Source organism: Vigna unguiculata, chromosome 8 (assembly GCF_004118075.2).
Source record: "Vigna unguiculata cultivar IT97K-499-35 chromosome 8, ASM411807v1, whole genome shotgun sequence".
NCBI lineage: Eukaryota > Viridiplantae > Streptophyta > Magnoliopsida > Fabales > Fabaceae > Vigna > Vigna unguiculata.
In genome coordinates this window covers 28,219,842-28,233,705 of record NC_040286.1, presented here as the reverse complement: position 1 = coordinate 28,233,705, position 13,864 = coordinate 28,219,842, and the positions used below count along the sequence as shown (strand labels likewise).

General features: G+C 29.2%; 1 protein-coding gene and 1 long non-coding RNA gene across 2 annotated transcripts; one reads left to right on the top strand and one right to left on the bottom strand.

Annotated features, from left to right (window-relative positions):
• Positions 1-2,435: 2,435 nt before the first annotated feature.
• LOC114194654 (ent-kaurene oxidase, chloroplastic) lies at positions 2,436-5,928 on the bottom strand. Its single transcript, XM_028085008.1, has 9 exons — positions 5,731-5,928; positions 5,106-5,365; positions 4,882-5,042; positions 4,270-4,431; positions 4,022-4,162; positions 3,680-3,934; positions 3,431-3,592; positions 3,152-3,346; positions 2,436-3,066 (listed from the first exon to the last, which is right to left on the bottom strand). The coding sequence occupies exons 2-9, from the start codon at positions 5,245-5,247 to the stop codon at positions 2,743-2,745; spliced, it is 1,542 nt and encodes a 513-aa protein (XP_027940809.1). The 5' UTR covers positions 5,248-5,365; positions 5,731-5,928; the 3' UTR covers positions 2,436-2,742.
• On the top strand, positions 5,881-6,306 carry LOC114194656. The gene is made up of 2 exons (XR_003606409.1): positions 5,881-5,971; positions 6,070-6,306. It is a non-coding gene; the product is annotated as an uncharacterized LOC114194656 (long non-coding RNA).
• Positions 6,307-13,864: the final 7,558 nt, after the last annotated feature.

Genomic DNA, 13,864 nt, shown 5'->3' with positions numbered 1-13,864 from the left:
CGAATTCGAAAATGATTACCGTAAGTTCCAAGGTATAGAGATATTTATTGTCCAAGACTCTGCCAATTCATGCTTCCCATCTTCCATTTCCATTGGAGACAACAAAATCACATCGTTTCAGACTAATTTTGAACTTATTCAACATAATTTAAATATCGAATGCTTTGCTTTAAACAGACTCAAATTAATAATGAGGATTGATCCTCCGTCTCTTAATCTAAATGGTAGCAGATTCAAAATGGTCAAAGTGTGTTCGACCAATTACCATTTAACAATTAAGGCTCAAATCTCTCTCTCGGTGTTGAATGTGTCAAAACTGGTGCACAAAGTGTTTAAGCATGTTAACGACCTAATCATCAATGAAAGAAATGCAATGAAGTAGAAATGACCAAGAATTGACTCAAAAACTGATTCCGAAGACAACTTCTAAATATCGCTACTCAAACCTCAAAAGCTCTACTACAATGGTCAAAATTTGCAAACTACACTAAACTAGTCTAAGAAATTATAAAGAAAATGTCCCAACAAATTTAGAATGGTAAAATCTAGCTAAGAAAAACTCACCGCAAAAAACTACCTAAAACTCAATATGAAACCTAAAATAGAAACTAGAATAGACTAAAAGTGCCAACTAAGAATGAAAACTGTATTAAACTGCTAATTTAAACTGTAAAATGACTATTTAGACAACTTTTAAATAATAAAGGAAAGGTAAAAGTAAAGTCACAATTTGAAAATAACAAGAAAAGCAAAATTTGACTACTGAACACCTAAAATTGCACTAGAATAGGCCAAAAGTGGAAAATCTTAAAACTGTGCTAATCTAATTATTAGGACTTCTAAACCACTGTGTAGACAACTTTTGAATGTTAAAAGAAAGATAAAAAATCGAAGTCAAATTTGGAAATTAACAAGAAAACTAAAATCTGACTAGATAGAAGCTAAAACACTATACTAGAGTTAACTAAAAATTTAAATCTGCAGTAGACCAGATCATTATGTAAAAAGACTATCCAAACAAGTGTGTAATGAATAAAAGAAATTAAAAACAAGGTGATTTAGTTAGAATAGCAAGACTTTCAAAATTTGATTATAAAGACCTCGAATCAGCACTCAAAATCCTCACATCAGTAACTACGAATCAAACCTGCAACTAATATCTACTTCTATATCTGATAAAATGCAGAGTATCTACCTGAGCACATCAAAAACAGTAAAAGAAAGATAATGGAAGAGTTGAATTCTACCAAAATTATCAAAAACAAAAGATATCCTAATTCACACTACTCATACAAGTTTAAAAAGCAGCAAAAGAGAATTAAAATCAGAGATACAGACTAAAAACAACAAAGAAAAGTAAAAATGCATATGAAAATCAGTAACAGGACAAATAACAGCAGTTGTTAAAACTACTTCTACATTTAACTCTACTCTATGATCTATAAAATGCAATATTTATATCTAAGCGAGTGCTAAGGAAATGGTCAAATTCACAAAACAACACCTAACTAAAATTTATACCACTTAAACCTATGACAGCTTAATATAACAGAACAGATTTAAAGCTGAAACTGAAAACAGTGAATTAAAATCCTATTTAACTATTCTTACATGCTAAAAGTAACGATAACAACTACTACGTGAAATTAATTACTAGAATTTAAAAGTACTAGAATATTACCGATGATTATCAAGCTAAACTGAAAAACTATTAAAGTAAAACTGAAAATTAAAACTAGGTAAGTAAAGAATATAGAACCAGCGTGGCTTTATGTAATTCTAATAGGTACCTGCAAAATAGAAATTCAAGACTAAGAACTACAAATAAAAATGAAAAACTGGAACTAGTTAACAAATTGTTAGTGTAGACTGGTCAGCAAAAGGGAATCTGGTTAATAAGGTTAGTTAAAGTCAGGTTAGTAAAAACAGGACCAAGGTAAAGAGAAAAACTGTGCTACTGAAACTACTCAATAAACGTCCTATGCTATCAGATACTGAAACAGAACATCATCAAAACTAGCTGAATTCCCTCCACACTTGAGATATAACAGTTTTCATGCATGTAAAATTATTGTTCCACATTTTCGTGAATGATTGATTTACTGATAAGCAATTTAGTAACCTCCTTGTCAGCTGGTTGTGATTCTTGAAAAACGTTCTTATGATGGCCATTAACCTTAAAAGTTCTTTCCTAGAGTTATATAGAAGCTTCATATCACGAAATACTTTTTCTTTATAGTTTTTCGAATTTTCATCAGCTCTATAATACTGATAAAAAACCATCTATAATCGCCACATTCGAGAGAGTCACATACAAAATTTTCAAATAAAAGAAGGAATGCACTTCAATGTTTATTTACTGTAGATGAATAGGAGAGTACCGTGATGTGATTCATTTGAGATAAGTCAATGGTTCTTCTAGACACAGACATTGATTTGCGGCTCAGAATCAATTCATAATTCATTCAACTTGGCGATGATGATAGTTATGCTAGAATTATCAATTCCCTCAATTCAACAGTGACAAAAAGCAAGAGTGGTAATCCATACCAGAAAATATACTCTGCTGGATATGGTAAATAAGAAACCACCTTTATTTCGATAAACTTTTACTGGAAAATACTCTACTACATCTTTGGGACAGGAACAAAACAAAACACAAAAACAGAAAACACCATAAAGAGTCTTATTCAGTGGTTTATTCTTCAGGTTCCCTTCAGAAGGCAGCAACAGCAAATGTAACTACTTGATATATTGATTTCTTGGCCTGAGTTTCACCAGAAGGGGATGGAGTCTGTGAGTGGTAAGGCCCAATGTATCCACATTCTCCTCCTCCCCTTGTCCCAGCTCCCACTCAAATTGCTGAACAAATCTCCCAATTGCTGTGCTAGCTATCAACGATGCCTGAAGAGACCCTGCACACACCCTCTTCCCAGCTCCAAAGGCCATGGTCTTGTACAAATCCAAAGGGTCATATTTCTCATCAACAAATCTCTCAGGCATCCACTCATGAGGATTTTCCCACTTCTCGCTGTCCATGTTGCATCCATATATATTTATTGCAATCTGTTAACACATGACCCTGTCAATAATGGCTGGCAATCATAGAAGAACAACAAGGATGGTGAATTCAGAAAATTTTTAAATAGACCTGGCTTCCAGCAGGAATATGATATCCTCCCAATTCTGTATCTTCATGAGCATATCTTATTGGCACGATCGGTGCTGGACTATACTTCCTTAATGTTTCATGGAACACAGCTCCCAAGTAAGGTAGCTTAGATAATTGCTCTTCTGCAACTTTTTCTTCTCCACATACATTTTGCAGCTCTGCATATAAACGTGCCTGCCATAACATAAACACACGCTACCATTACAGTTGTACCAATCAATACATGGTTAGCCGGCCAGAGACAGAAAAACAAATTACCTGACGAGTTTTGTTTTTAGCAAGTTCATACATAGCCCATTCTGTTGTCACCAATGTAGTATCAGATGTCTCAACAATTGTCTCCCAGAGTAGCATGGAGATTTCAAGTTCACTCAGTTCTTTAGCTTCGGTTACTAGGTAGTCAAAAAAACAATTCAGTACCTGTCACATCCCAAACAATCAAATTATTAGGATAACTCTATCATAAGCTTTCAAACACATTTCATCTTGTCCTCAAGATAAACCTACCTTTCCTGAATCCACTCTCTTCTTCTGCTCATTCATCAAGGCCCTCATGACAACTTCTCTCCGGAAATACAGATTCTGAATTTTCTTCTCCACGCTTTTATTAGGAATCCACCTCAAGTATGGAAAGAAATCTCGCCAATCCACCTCAATGGCTCCCTCCATCATATCAAGCACTAGAATCCTATATATGTCATCTCTTGATAATGTAGCCCCGAGCTCCTCCACATAAATGGACTCTATATTACTTCCCAGAGCCTGCAAATTTTGCATGCACAGTTTTAATGTTCAACTCTCAGAAAAATAAAATGTCTGTTTAATCTTTATTTAGAAGGATATACTTACTTGCTTCAGTGCTAATATAAAAAGTTCAGATGCGAATATATTTCTGAAATCAACTGCCAAATCAGAGAAGGTCTTCACATGTTCACTAAACTGGCTCAAAATATTTTCCACCAAGTTTTCTCTGTGGAGACGGTGCCGCTTCTGAACATTGAAAAATAGACACTCAGCAACCAAACCACGCACAAAAAAAGAAGTTCTATTTACTGAAATACTGATGTAAAACCATGAATTTGTGGTAAGCAACCAACCTGAGCAGCGGCTCCCAAAACGTTTGCAAGAATATGTTTTTTGACCGTTTTGTGAAATTCATTGTAGTCGCTTGTGGCAACCATACGTTTATCAGAAGTCAGAATGGTGAGTGCATTTGATAGCTTCCTTGTTGAAATCGACGAAAACCTGGTCACCATGGCCTGAAACAACCATAACATTTTATAATCCAATTAGCCGTAAACAAGAATAAATACATGGAGTGTAGTAGTAACAAACGGTTCAAGACATGCCAACCAAAGTTACTTCAGTGGATCGACCATAAAACCAGTCATCGCATTCTCGGATCCCATTTTACAACTGTTTGTGATCGTATTCTTCCAACCATCGATAAATGGATCAGTATAAATTCATCTAAAATAGCAATATGGAAAAAAAATCATTTTGAAAGACACGGTAAGTTTGCGAACTTGTGAGATCATCCACTGCACAGGGCGGTGAATAAGAGAATCAATCAGGTGACAAGGGTGTTGTAATTTGCAGGTAAAAGGGTCCAAAAGAAGATGAATTAAAAGGGTATAGATTGAATTGAAGAAGGATGCATGCGTGAAGTGAAAAGAGGTTAAACGTAAAAGGGTGGCGATGAGACGAACCTCCTTGGCAAGATTGGTTGAGTTGAGAACAATGATAGTGGAAGAACCGGCTCTGATGGAGTAGATGGGTCCATATTTTTGAGCCATCAGTGCGAAGGTCTTGTAAGGTTTCTTCTCCTTCAACTGCAGTAGATTCCCGACGAGGGGTAGTCCAGGAACAGCTGCAACATTCACCAAGTTCTTATGCCATTCTTATGAAATACAGAATAAAATAAAGATGATACCTGGTACTCGGGGAAGTCCTGCATGTCTGCGAGTGAATAGGCGGAGCAAAAGGAAGAGAAATAGAAGAGATGAAGCAGCCACAGCAAGTGAAGCTGCAGAGGAGTGTGTCTGAAGAAGGTTCAAAAGGGGGAGGGAGGCCATGGTAGAAGAACACTGTTCTCTGTTTTCTTTGTTGCAATGGAGTCCTGTGGATGAATCCTTTTATTGAGAAGGAGATGCTTGAAAATCTTGGAATTTGGAAGCCCCTCAGATTCTTGCCCTGTAATCACCTTCAGCATTAATTACAGGACAAAAGAAAATGCAGTGCTGTATGCTTGTTTTGTTGGTGCAGTGGGTCAGGGGATTGGATTGGATGGGATTGAAGGTGCCATCACGGATGTTAAAAAAATGTATTTTTTATATATGCTGCACACTCGAGAATCGATAAGCTCGTAAAGTAATGAAGGATATTTTGTAAGTAGGGGATAAAGTTATTACGCTTTGAAGAAAAAGATTGTAAAAACAGTTCCACATAATGTTTTATTAGTGCCTAGGAAAATAAAAATGGGGAAAGAGTAGTGTTTTTCCCAAAGCTTGATTTTTCCATTGAAACATGGTGAAAGGGAACAAAAATCTAGTATTTACCCAATTTATGGTCATGCCCTGTTTCCTAATCTAATCTGTGGATCAACAACTGTGGAAGAAGACGAATGCGTTGTCGGTCTGAACCACCCCACTCACTGTCGAAGCTCCAGCACCGACTATGTCCCGACATGGAAAACCATGATGTCTCTCTATCATCTTTTCTTCTTCATTTTCCACTCTCATCTTCACCTTACTTAACTACTTTCAACAATGTCTCTAGACCCTTGCCCTTAGATGTTGGGTAATGAATTAGTATATTGTTATGTATGGTCATTGCATTTTTGAGCCTTTCTTTTTTTTTTAATTTACCCCTCTATTTTCTAAGCTGTTTGGTTGCAGGTACCCCTTGCATGTGTTTAGCTTCCATGGATGCAATGCAAAGCTCTGTCGCACAGTGTAACCTGTAACGAGGAATTTCTGTTACCAAACTGGGTTCAATCTCTCAACAGCTAGGCAAACAGAACACAAGTAGATGTTGTATTGTGTCGTTCTCAGAAGGATTTGTTGTTGCATCGTGTCGTTTTCCAAGGATTTGTTGTATCTGCTGTCTCCCAACAAAAGATTCCAATTTATAAATCCTTGTTCTGAACATGCCTCAAACCTTATTTCTGAAGCATTTGTGATTCATCTAATCTAATGCTGAAAATCCTAGTTTTGTGCTTTCAAGTGTCTAAACTTTGTTTCCGAAGCATGGATAATCCAAACCAAACAGTTTCATGAACTAATTTCATATGGATCTATTAACATGCTTATTTAATAACATAAGTTTTCTAATAGTACTAAATATTACATGTTTTCTGACCCAAAAAAAGTATTGCAATGGAGTCCTTATCATAAGGATAGGATTGATGAATCCTTTTAACTGAGAAAATTTTGGAATTTGGAAGCTATGTCAGAAGCATCTTTCCCTCTCAGATTCCTGCTCTATCACCATCACCTTCAGCATCAATTACAACACGACAAAACAAATTCATGTAACTCTTCTCATCTCATGTATAGATAAAAATAGCTAATTTGTATTCATTCATAAAAATTTAAAATTGAATTCATTTAATTTCAGTTCAGAATAGTACATTTTTAAATTCCTTTTATTAAAATTGATATTATAAAATAAATAATTGAAAGTATTATTCATCAATACATATTTTAAAAGGGGAGTTGTTAATAAAATAAAATTAATTAAATTAGCATACACATCTTCATTTAAAAAGTCACATAATACTGTTGCAAGAAATATTTATTAACATTAATTATTTCCCCATTTGAAATTGTTCTTTTTTTATGGATCGAAACAAATATTCATAAATTATTTGATTTTAATTTAAACACAAACATAAAATTACTTCATTTCTTATACATTATAATAAAATTTACTAAATAACAATTTAATATTACACATTAATATTATTTTTATCAATATGTTAATTATTGTACACTATTCTAAAAGTCCAAAAGTCTAATTATTAATTAAAAATATCCTTTTAAAAGTTGTGGCTTGACTTTTTATTAGTATAAGTAGTCATGGTTTATGCAAATTATTAACTTTGTGATAGTTATCATCATCCTAATTTAATATAATACGTCAACGTACAGACCGTTTTTTAATAAGATCAGGTAGATCAATAATAATAATAAATTATATAGATTCAATCATAAGTTATAAAAAAATATTTAAGAAAGAACATTTCTTCTTCAAATCATAATCTATGTATAATTAATTAGTTGATTCGTTAATTAAGATAACGTATCCGTTACCTTATTATTTAAGATTGTCTTCTTTGTTTTATTTGTCATGCATTTGTAAGAAAACACACACTATTGTTAAAATAAAATAAAAAAAAGAGTATATTTAGTAACAAATCAAATGTCATCTGAAAGAAGTACTTCCATTTATTTAAAAGTAAATAAAATAAATTATAAATAATGATATTTTGACTTTTGATAATTATTTCTTATAATATAAAATTATATCTTTTAAATGATTTTAAAATATTAAGAAAAAAATAAAAAATAGAAAATCATTTAAAAAATAATATTTAAAATTGTAAGAGAAAATCACAAAAATTTAGTAGTGAAACAATATTTTTCTAAAATCATTATAAATGATCGATGTTAAATTATAGATGTGATATATTTTATAAAAGAGGGAACATGAAGATAGGTTTTGATGAGATACATATAATATGAGGGGATTGGGAGGAAAAGTTAAAAGAGTGAGAATCAAATAATTAATAATGAAGGATAAGATTGAGATTATGGGTATACAAGAGACAAAGTAAAGTTGGTTGGATCATATTGATTTAACAACATAGCATGAAATGAAAGAAAATGACTACATTGAAAAGTTCAAGGAAGTAATGAAATAAGTTTTTCAAAAAACAGATATTGGGATAATGAATGACATTCTTTTCCAGTACACAGGTATATGAAAATCACAATAAAATATTTTTTTATTAAAAAAATCTGCAAATAAAGTTTTCAGTAAATTTAACCTAGAAAAGAGCAAGCTAGCTGCAACTCCAATAAATCAAGAAGAGAACTTCAACAAATAGAAAGGAGAACTTTTAGAAAGAACATGGAACCAAAAAAAGTAAATTAAAAGTTATACAGAAGTCTGACCAATGCATTTAAGTATATATATATATATATATATATATATATATATATAAAACTTAACACCAATATTGAAAACAGTCATCCCAGAATGTTTCTTCCACATAAAAATACAGGTTTCGAGATGAGTTTCTCAGTCAATACTTTTGGGTAATGGGTTTGGTGGAAAAGTGACACGGGAGGGGATTATTAAAGAGTTTATAATTAATGAAAGAGTTATTTTATTTTGTTCATATATAATTATTCAGGAAAATATATTTTAATCCATTATTTATTTGGTCTCTTAATATTTTAGTATATTTTAATTTGATTTTTATATTATTGGTTAGTTTAATTTATTATTTTAATTATTAAAATGATTTAATTTAGTTATTTTTATTAAATTGGAATTAATACCGTATCTATACAAGATACGTATTAAGCTGCAAAATTTTTATTTTATTTTTATTTTTTTAAAAAAAATTATAATCTGTCACATGTTAGATTACTATCGTGCTATGTTAAAACTTGTTTTTAATTTAGTCCTCTATTAAAATTTTTGGTTCAATTTAGTACCTAATTCTTTAAAACAATCCAATTTGTCCCTTACAATTTAAAACCAAATTAGTAAATAAATTTAATTATAACTTATATATACATATTAAAATAATTGTTTTGAATTTATATATCAAATCACTATATCTAAATATTTAAATTATTTTATTTTTTACAAGTTTAAAAAATTTCAAGTGTAAAAAATTATAAAGGTAAAAATGTAAAAAATAAAATAATTTGAGTATTTAGGTGAAGTGATTTGATGTATATATTAAAAATAATTATTGTAACATGTATATATAAGTTGTAATTAAGTTTATTTACTAATTTGGTCTCAATTTGAGAATGACAAAATTGGATCGTTTTAAAAAATAGGATACTAAATTGAACCAAAAATTTAAAATAGAAGACTAAATAAAAAATAAGTTTTACCACTGCCACGTGTCATTATTGTAAACTGCCACGTGGCACAACAGTAACCTAACACATGACATATTATAAATCTAAAAAAAAAAAGTAAAAAATTTCATGACTTGACACGTGTTATGTACAAACACGGTGTTAACTCCAACCTAACGTAGAGAACCAAATTGAATTATTCTAAATAATTAGGATACTAAATTGAATCAACCAAAAATATGGGGACCAAATTAAACTAAACAAAAAAATTAGGGACCAAATCAATAATTATACCTTTTCCTTTTTATTCCCTTAAAAGAAGGTGGAAACAGAAATGCGGGAAACAAACAAAGTTAGAGAGTCGCATACAAAATTTGAATAAAAAGAATGCACTCCAATATTTAGTGCAGATGTATTTGATTAGGATGTCAATAGAACGGATACCGTACGGATAATAGTTCTTCCTTTTCTTACCCGCTTTATAAATATTTGTCTTGTATTCATACTTATATTCGTGCGAGTATCCGTTATGCTGATATCCACATATTTTTTTAATATCTACGAGTATTTACGGATACCTGCGGATATTTATAAAAGAAAATTTTAATATCTAATAATATATTTAGTCATAAATTCAAACAAAAATACAATGCATAATATTTATAAATTTCAAACAAAGTACAAATAACTTATTTAAATAGTGTTGGATGACAATTTACAAAAAATTGAATATTTTTTAAAACCGATTCATAAAAAATAACCATTTAATTTTAATGTGTTAATGTTTTAATCATGCTTTTTTTAATTTTTTTAATTTAAATTAAAATATAGCGAGTACAAATATATATACTATGATACCTGTATCCACCTCATTAATATGTGAATATAAAAAATATCCGTACCCATTACTTGCAGATATCAATTTATAGTATCCAAAACAAAAACAGTTATTTTTCAGATTGCATTGTAATACTAATATCGAAATACATTTATAACACTACACTAACAAAAGAAAAATTAATTAAGACATTCTCTCCTAAAATTTAGAAACATTTACTTTGACTAAAGACTAAAAAACATACTCGACGACTAAAAATGAAAAACAAACAAATAAAAATATCACGTACAATCGTGTACAATTTAAAAAATAAATATTAATATAAAGTAAGAGTTGGTTACGCTACACACTTAGATCATTAATTGGACTTTTCCTTTTTCTTTTTTTATTAAGGATTAGCATGATTTGATGGTAGAGAATCAAATGATTTTAGGTCTTACATAGGAAACAACTACTGGAGTCTGGAGTCTATGATTGAATTCAGGGTTTAGAATTTTTCTATACATACATATATCTAAGAGTTTAAGTGTTCCCTCACTGATGGGTTAAAAGCATAATCAAGGTTGAGGTATAAAAGAATGTTTCTGAAAAGGTCTAATTAAAGGACCTAACACAACAATTTTAAAGCATGGAGATTTTTCTGGTTATTTGCTAAATTAGTCTTGCTTTCTCTCAATGAATTTAAATGAGATTCTTTACGTGTATATAAATGCATTGAAAGAATAATAGTTCAGAAAAGGGTGATAATGACACATATATGAAAATAGTACACTAAAAGGTTCTGATTTGATTTGATTCCATGAATAAGAACAATGAATTACATTCATTGGAAAATTTTTCCCAATTGACAAATGTTTGTGCTTTTTTTCCTCTTCAAATTATAGAGATTAATTACTAGATTGATATAATTTACTATTACAAGTTAGAACTCGCTTTCACTACATGTGAAACTGAAATGCAAAGTCAAAACTCATATATCTAAGAAGCCAATTCTAAGTTGTAACAGTAAACCATTTCATTTTGATATATAAAAATTTCTACAATGCACTATTAGAGGAAAACACACACAAAGAGCGGTACTAAAGGAAAAAATTGCATTAAGATTGTGTTCTATTTAACTTCCTATAATTATGTACAATAAAACCCTTTCGGACAAATTGTGTCATGAGTATAAACGTTTCTTAAAAGTAATAACAAAAATATTTTTTCATAAACTAAAATTAATATATACACAACTTAAAAATCAAAACTTAGAAACATTATATAACAAAGTTTGCGATTTTATCACAATTCAAAGAAAAATTACATGTTTTATATATATATATATATATATATATATATATTAAATATATTGTGATTTTATTCAAAATTTTGATATATTATTATTATTATTATTATTATTTATGGATGTATTTCCATTGAAAATATTACCTCCCTATCGCATCATTTTCAACAACAATTTAAAATCCAAGTGCTCTAGAAACTGGTGATATTTCAATCTTCAAGTACAACTATATACAAATGTGAGAAGTTTAAAGAAAGGGATGAAAACAAAATATCCAAGAAAATAGAGAGATAATACAAAAAGGAAAAAAAAAATACAATGTTTTGCTTGTACTTATGTGAAGCCTTTGTATGAAGTTTTAACATAATCATTATATTCACCAGAGTGAGAGATTCTTAATTCATGAAAAATGTAATAACTTCTGAACAAGAGTGAATTGAAATAAGTTTCTCCAAGTTATGAAGAAGAAAACTTCGAGATAGATATGCATTATAAACTGAATTGACTAAACTGCATTGCACTATTAAAAATTGCACAAAATCAAAAAATAGTTCGTCTAAACTGAATTGAACTGTTTTTTGTTATAAGAAACTGAACTACATTGCACTAAAATATGAACTAAACTAGATGAACTGATTTTTTTTTTTTTGAATTGTACTATTTTTTAGTCGAACTGCACTATTTTTGAAGTGAATGCACTATTTTTCAACCAAATTACACTAATTTTGAACCAAACTGCACTATTTTTTGAACCAAACTTCATTATTATTAAACAAAATTGCACTATGTTTGAACTGGACTTCACTACTTTTGAACTGAGCTGCATTAATTTTGAACCGAACTGCAATATTTTTGAACCGAACTGGTTATGAATTGTTTTTAAATTGCTTAACTGTGGGGCAAGCTAGAAAAATATACTTATTTTTGAACAACAGAAAAGGTCAAAACAAACTGATCTAAATATATATATATATATATATATATATGTATATATATATATATATATATATATATATATATATGTATATATATATATAGATATATGTACATATGTATATATATCTATATATGTACATATGTACATATATCTATATATGTACATATGTACATATATCTATCTATCTATATATATATATACATATATCTATATATATATATATATATATACATATATATATATATATATATATATATATATATATATATATATATATATATATATATGTATATATGTACATATATATATATATATATAGATATATATATATATATGTATGTATATATATATATATAGGTATAATTATTAATTTAGTTCTTTAATTTTTTGGTTTGGTTTATTTTTGATCCCTTATCATTTGTTGGTTCAATTTAATCCTCCAATTATTTAAAAATGTTCAATTTGGATATTTTCGTTAAGTTGACATTAATACGTTGTCCGTCATGCCATATGTAAATTTGTAAAATTTTCAATTTATTTTTATTTTTAATTTTTTTAAAAATATATATAAACTGTCACGTGGTATATTACAGTCGTGCTAGATGACAGAGGTAGTAGTTGTTTCCAATTTAGTCCTCTATTTAAATTTTTGGTTCAATTTAGTCTCCTTCTATTTAAAATGATCCAATTTTATCCTCTCCAAGTTGAGATCAAATTGGTAAATAAGCTTAATTACAACTTATATATACATGTAAATATAATTTTTTTTAATTTATACATCAAATCAATACACCTAAATATTTCAAATTATTTTATTTGTTACAAGTGTAAACAAATTTAATGGTAAAAAGTCACAAGGTTAAAAATGTAAAAAATAAAATAATTTGAGTATTTAGGTGGTGTGACTTGATGTATACATTTAAAAAAATTATTTTAAGATGTATAGATAAGTTGTAATTAAACTTAATTACTAATTTGTTCTAAAATAGAAAAGAACCAAATTGAACCGTTTTAAAGAATAGGGAGCATAATTGAATAAAAAAATTAAATAGAGGACTAAATTGAAAACAACTACTACCATTACCACATGGCACGATTGTGACCTACCACGTGACATGACTGTTATTTGACATGTGACAGTTTATATACTTTTGAAAAAATTTTATAAAAATTTCAATACTTGACACGTGTCATGTGCGGACACGTTGTTAATGTGAAATTAACGAAGAAGATCAAATTGAACATCCTAAATAATTGGAATGAACTAACAAGTAATAAAGGAGACCAAAATAAACTAAATCAAAAAATTAGAAGACTAAATCAGTAATTATACCTATTGTTCCTCGCTCTTAACTATACATATGGATAAACATAAATTTAAAAGACCTATTTCTGTTTTTAAGATTTCTAATAATAAATCATATAAAAAATATTTATACTTTTATCTAATTATAACTAGAATTTTGACCCGTTATTTTTTAGATAAATGAATTTTGTTTTTTTAGTAAATGAAAAAAAATTAAAAAGT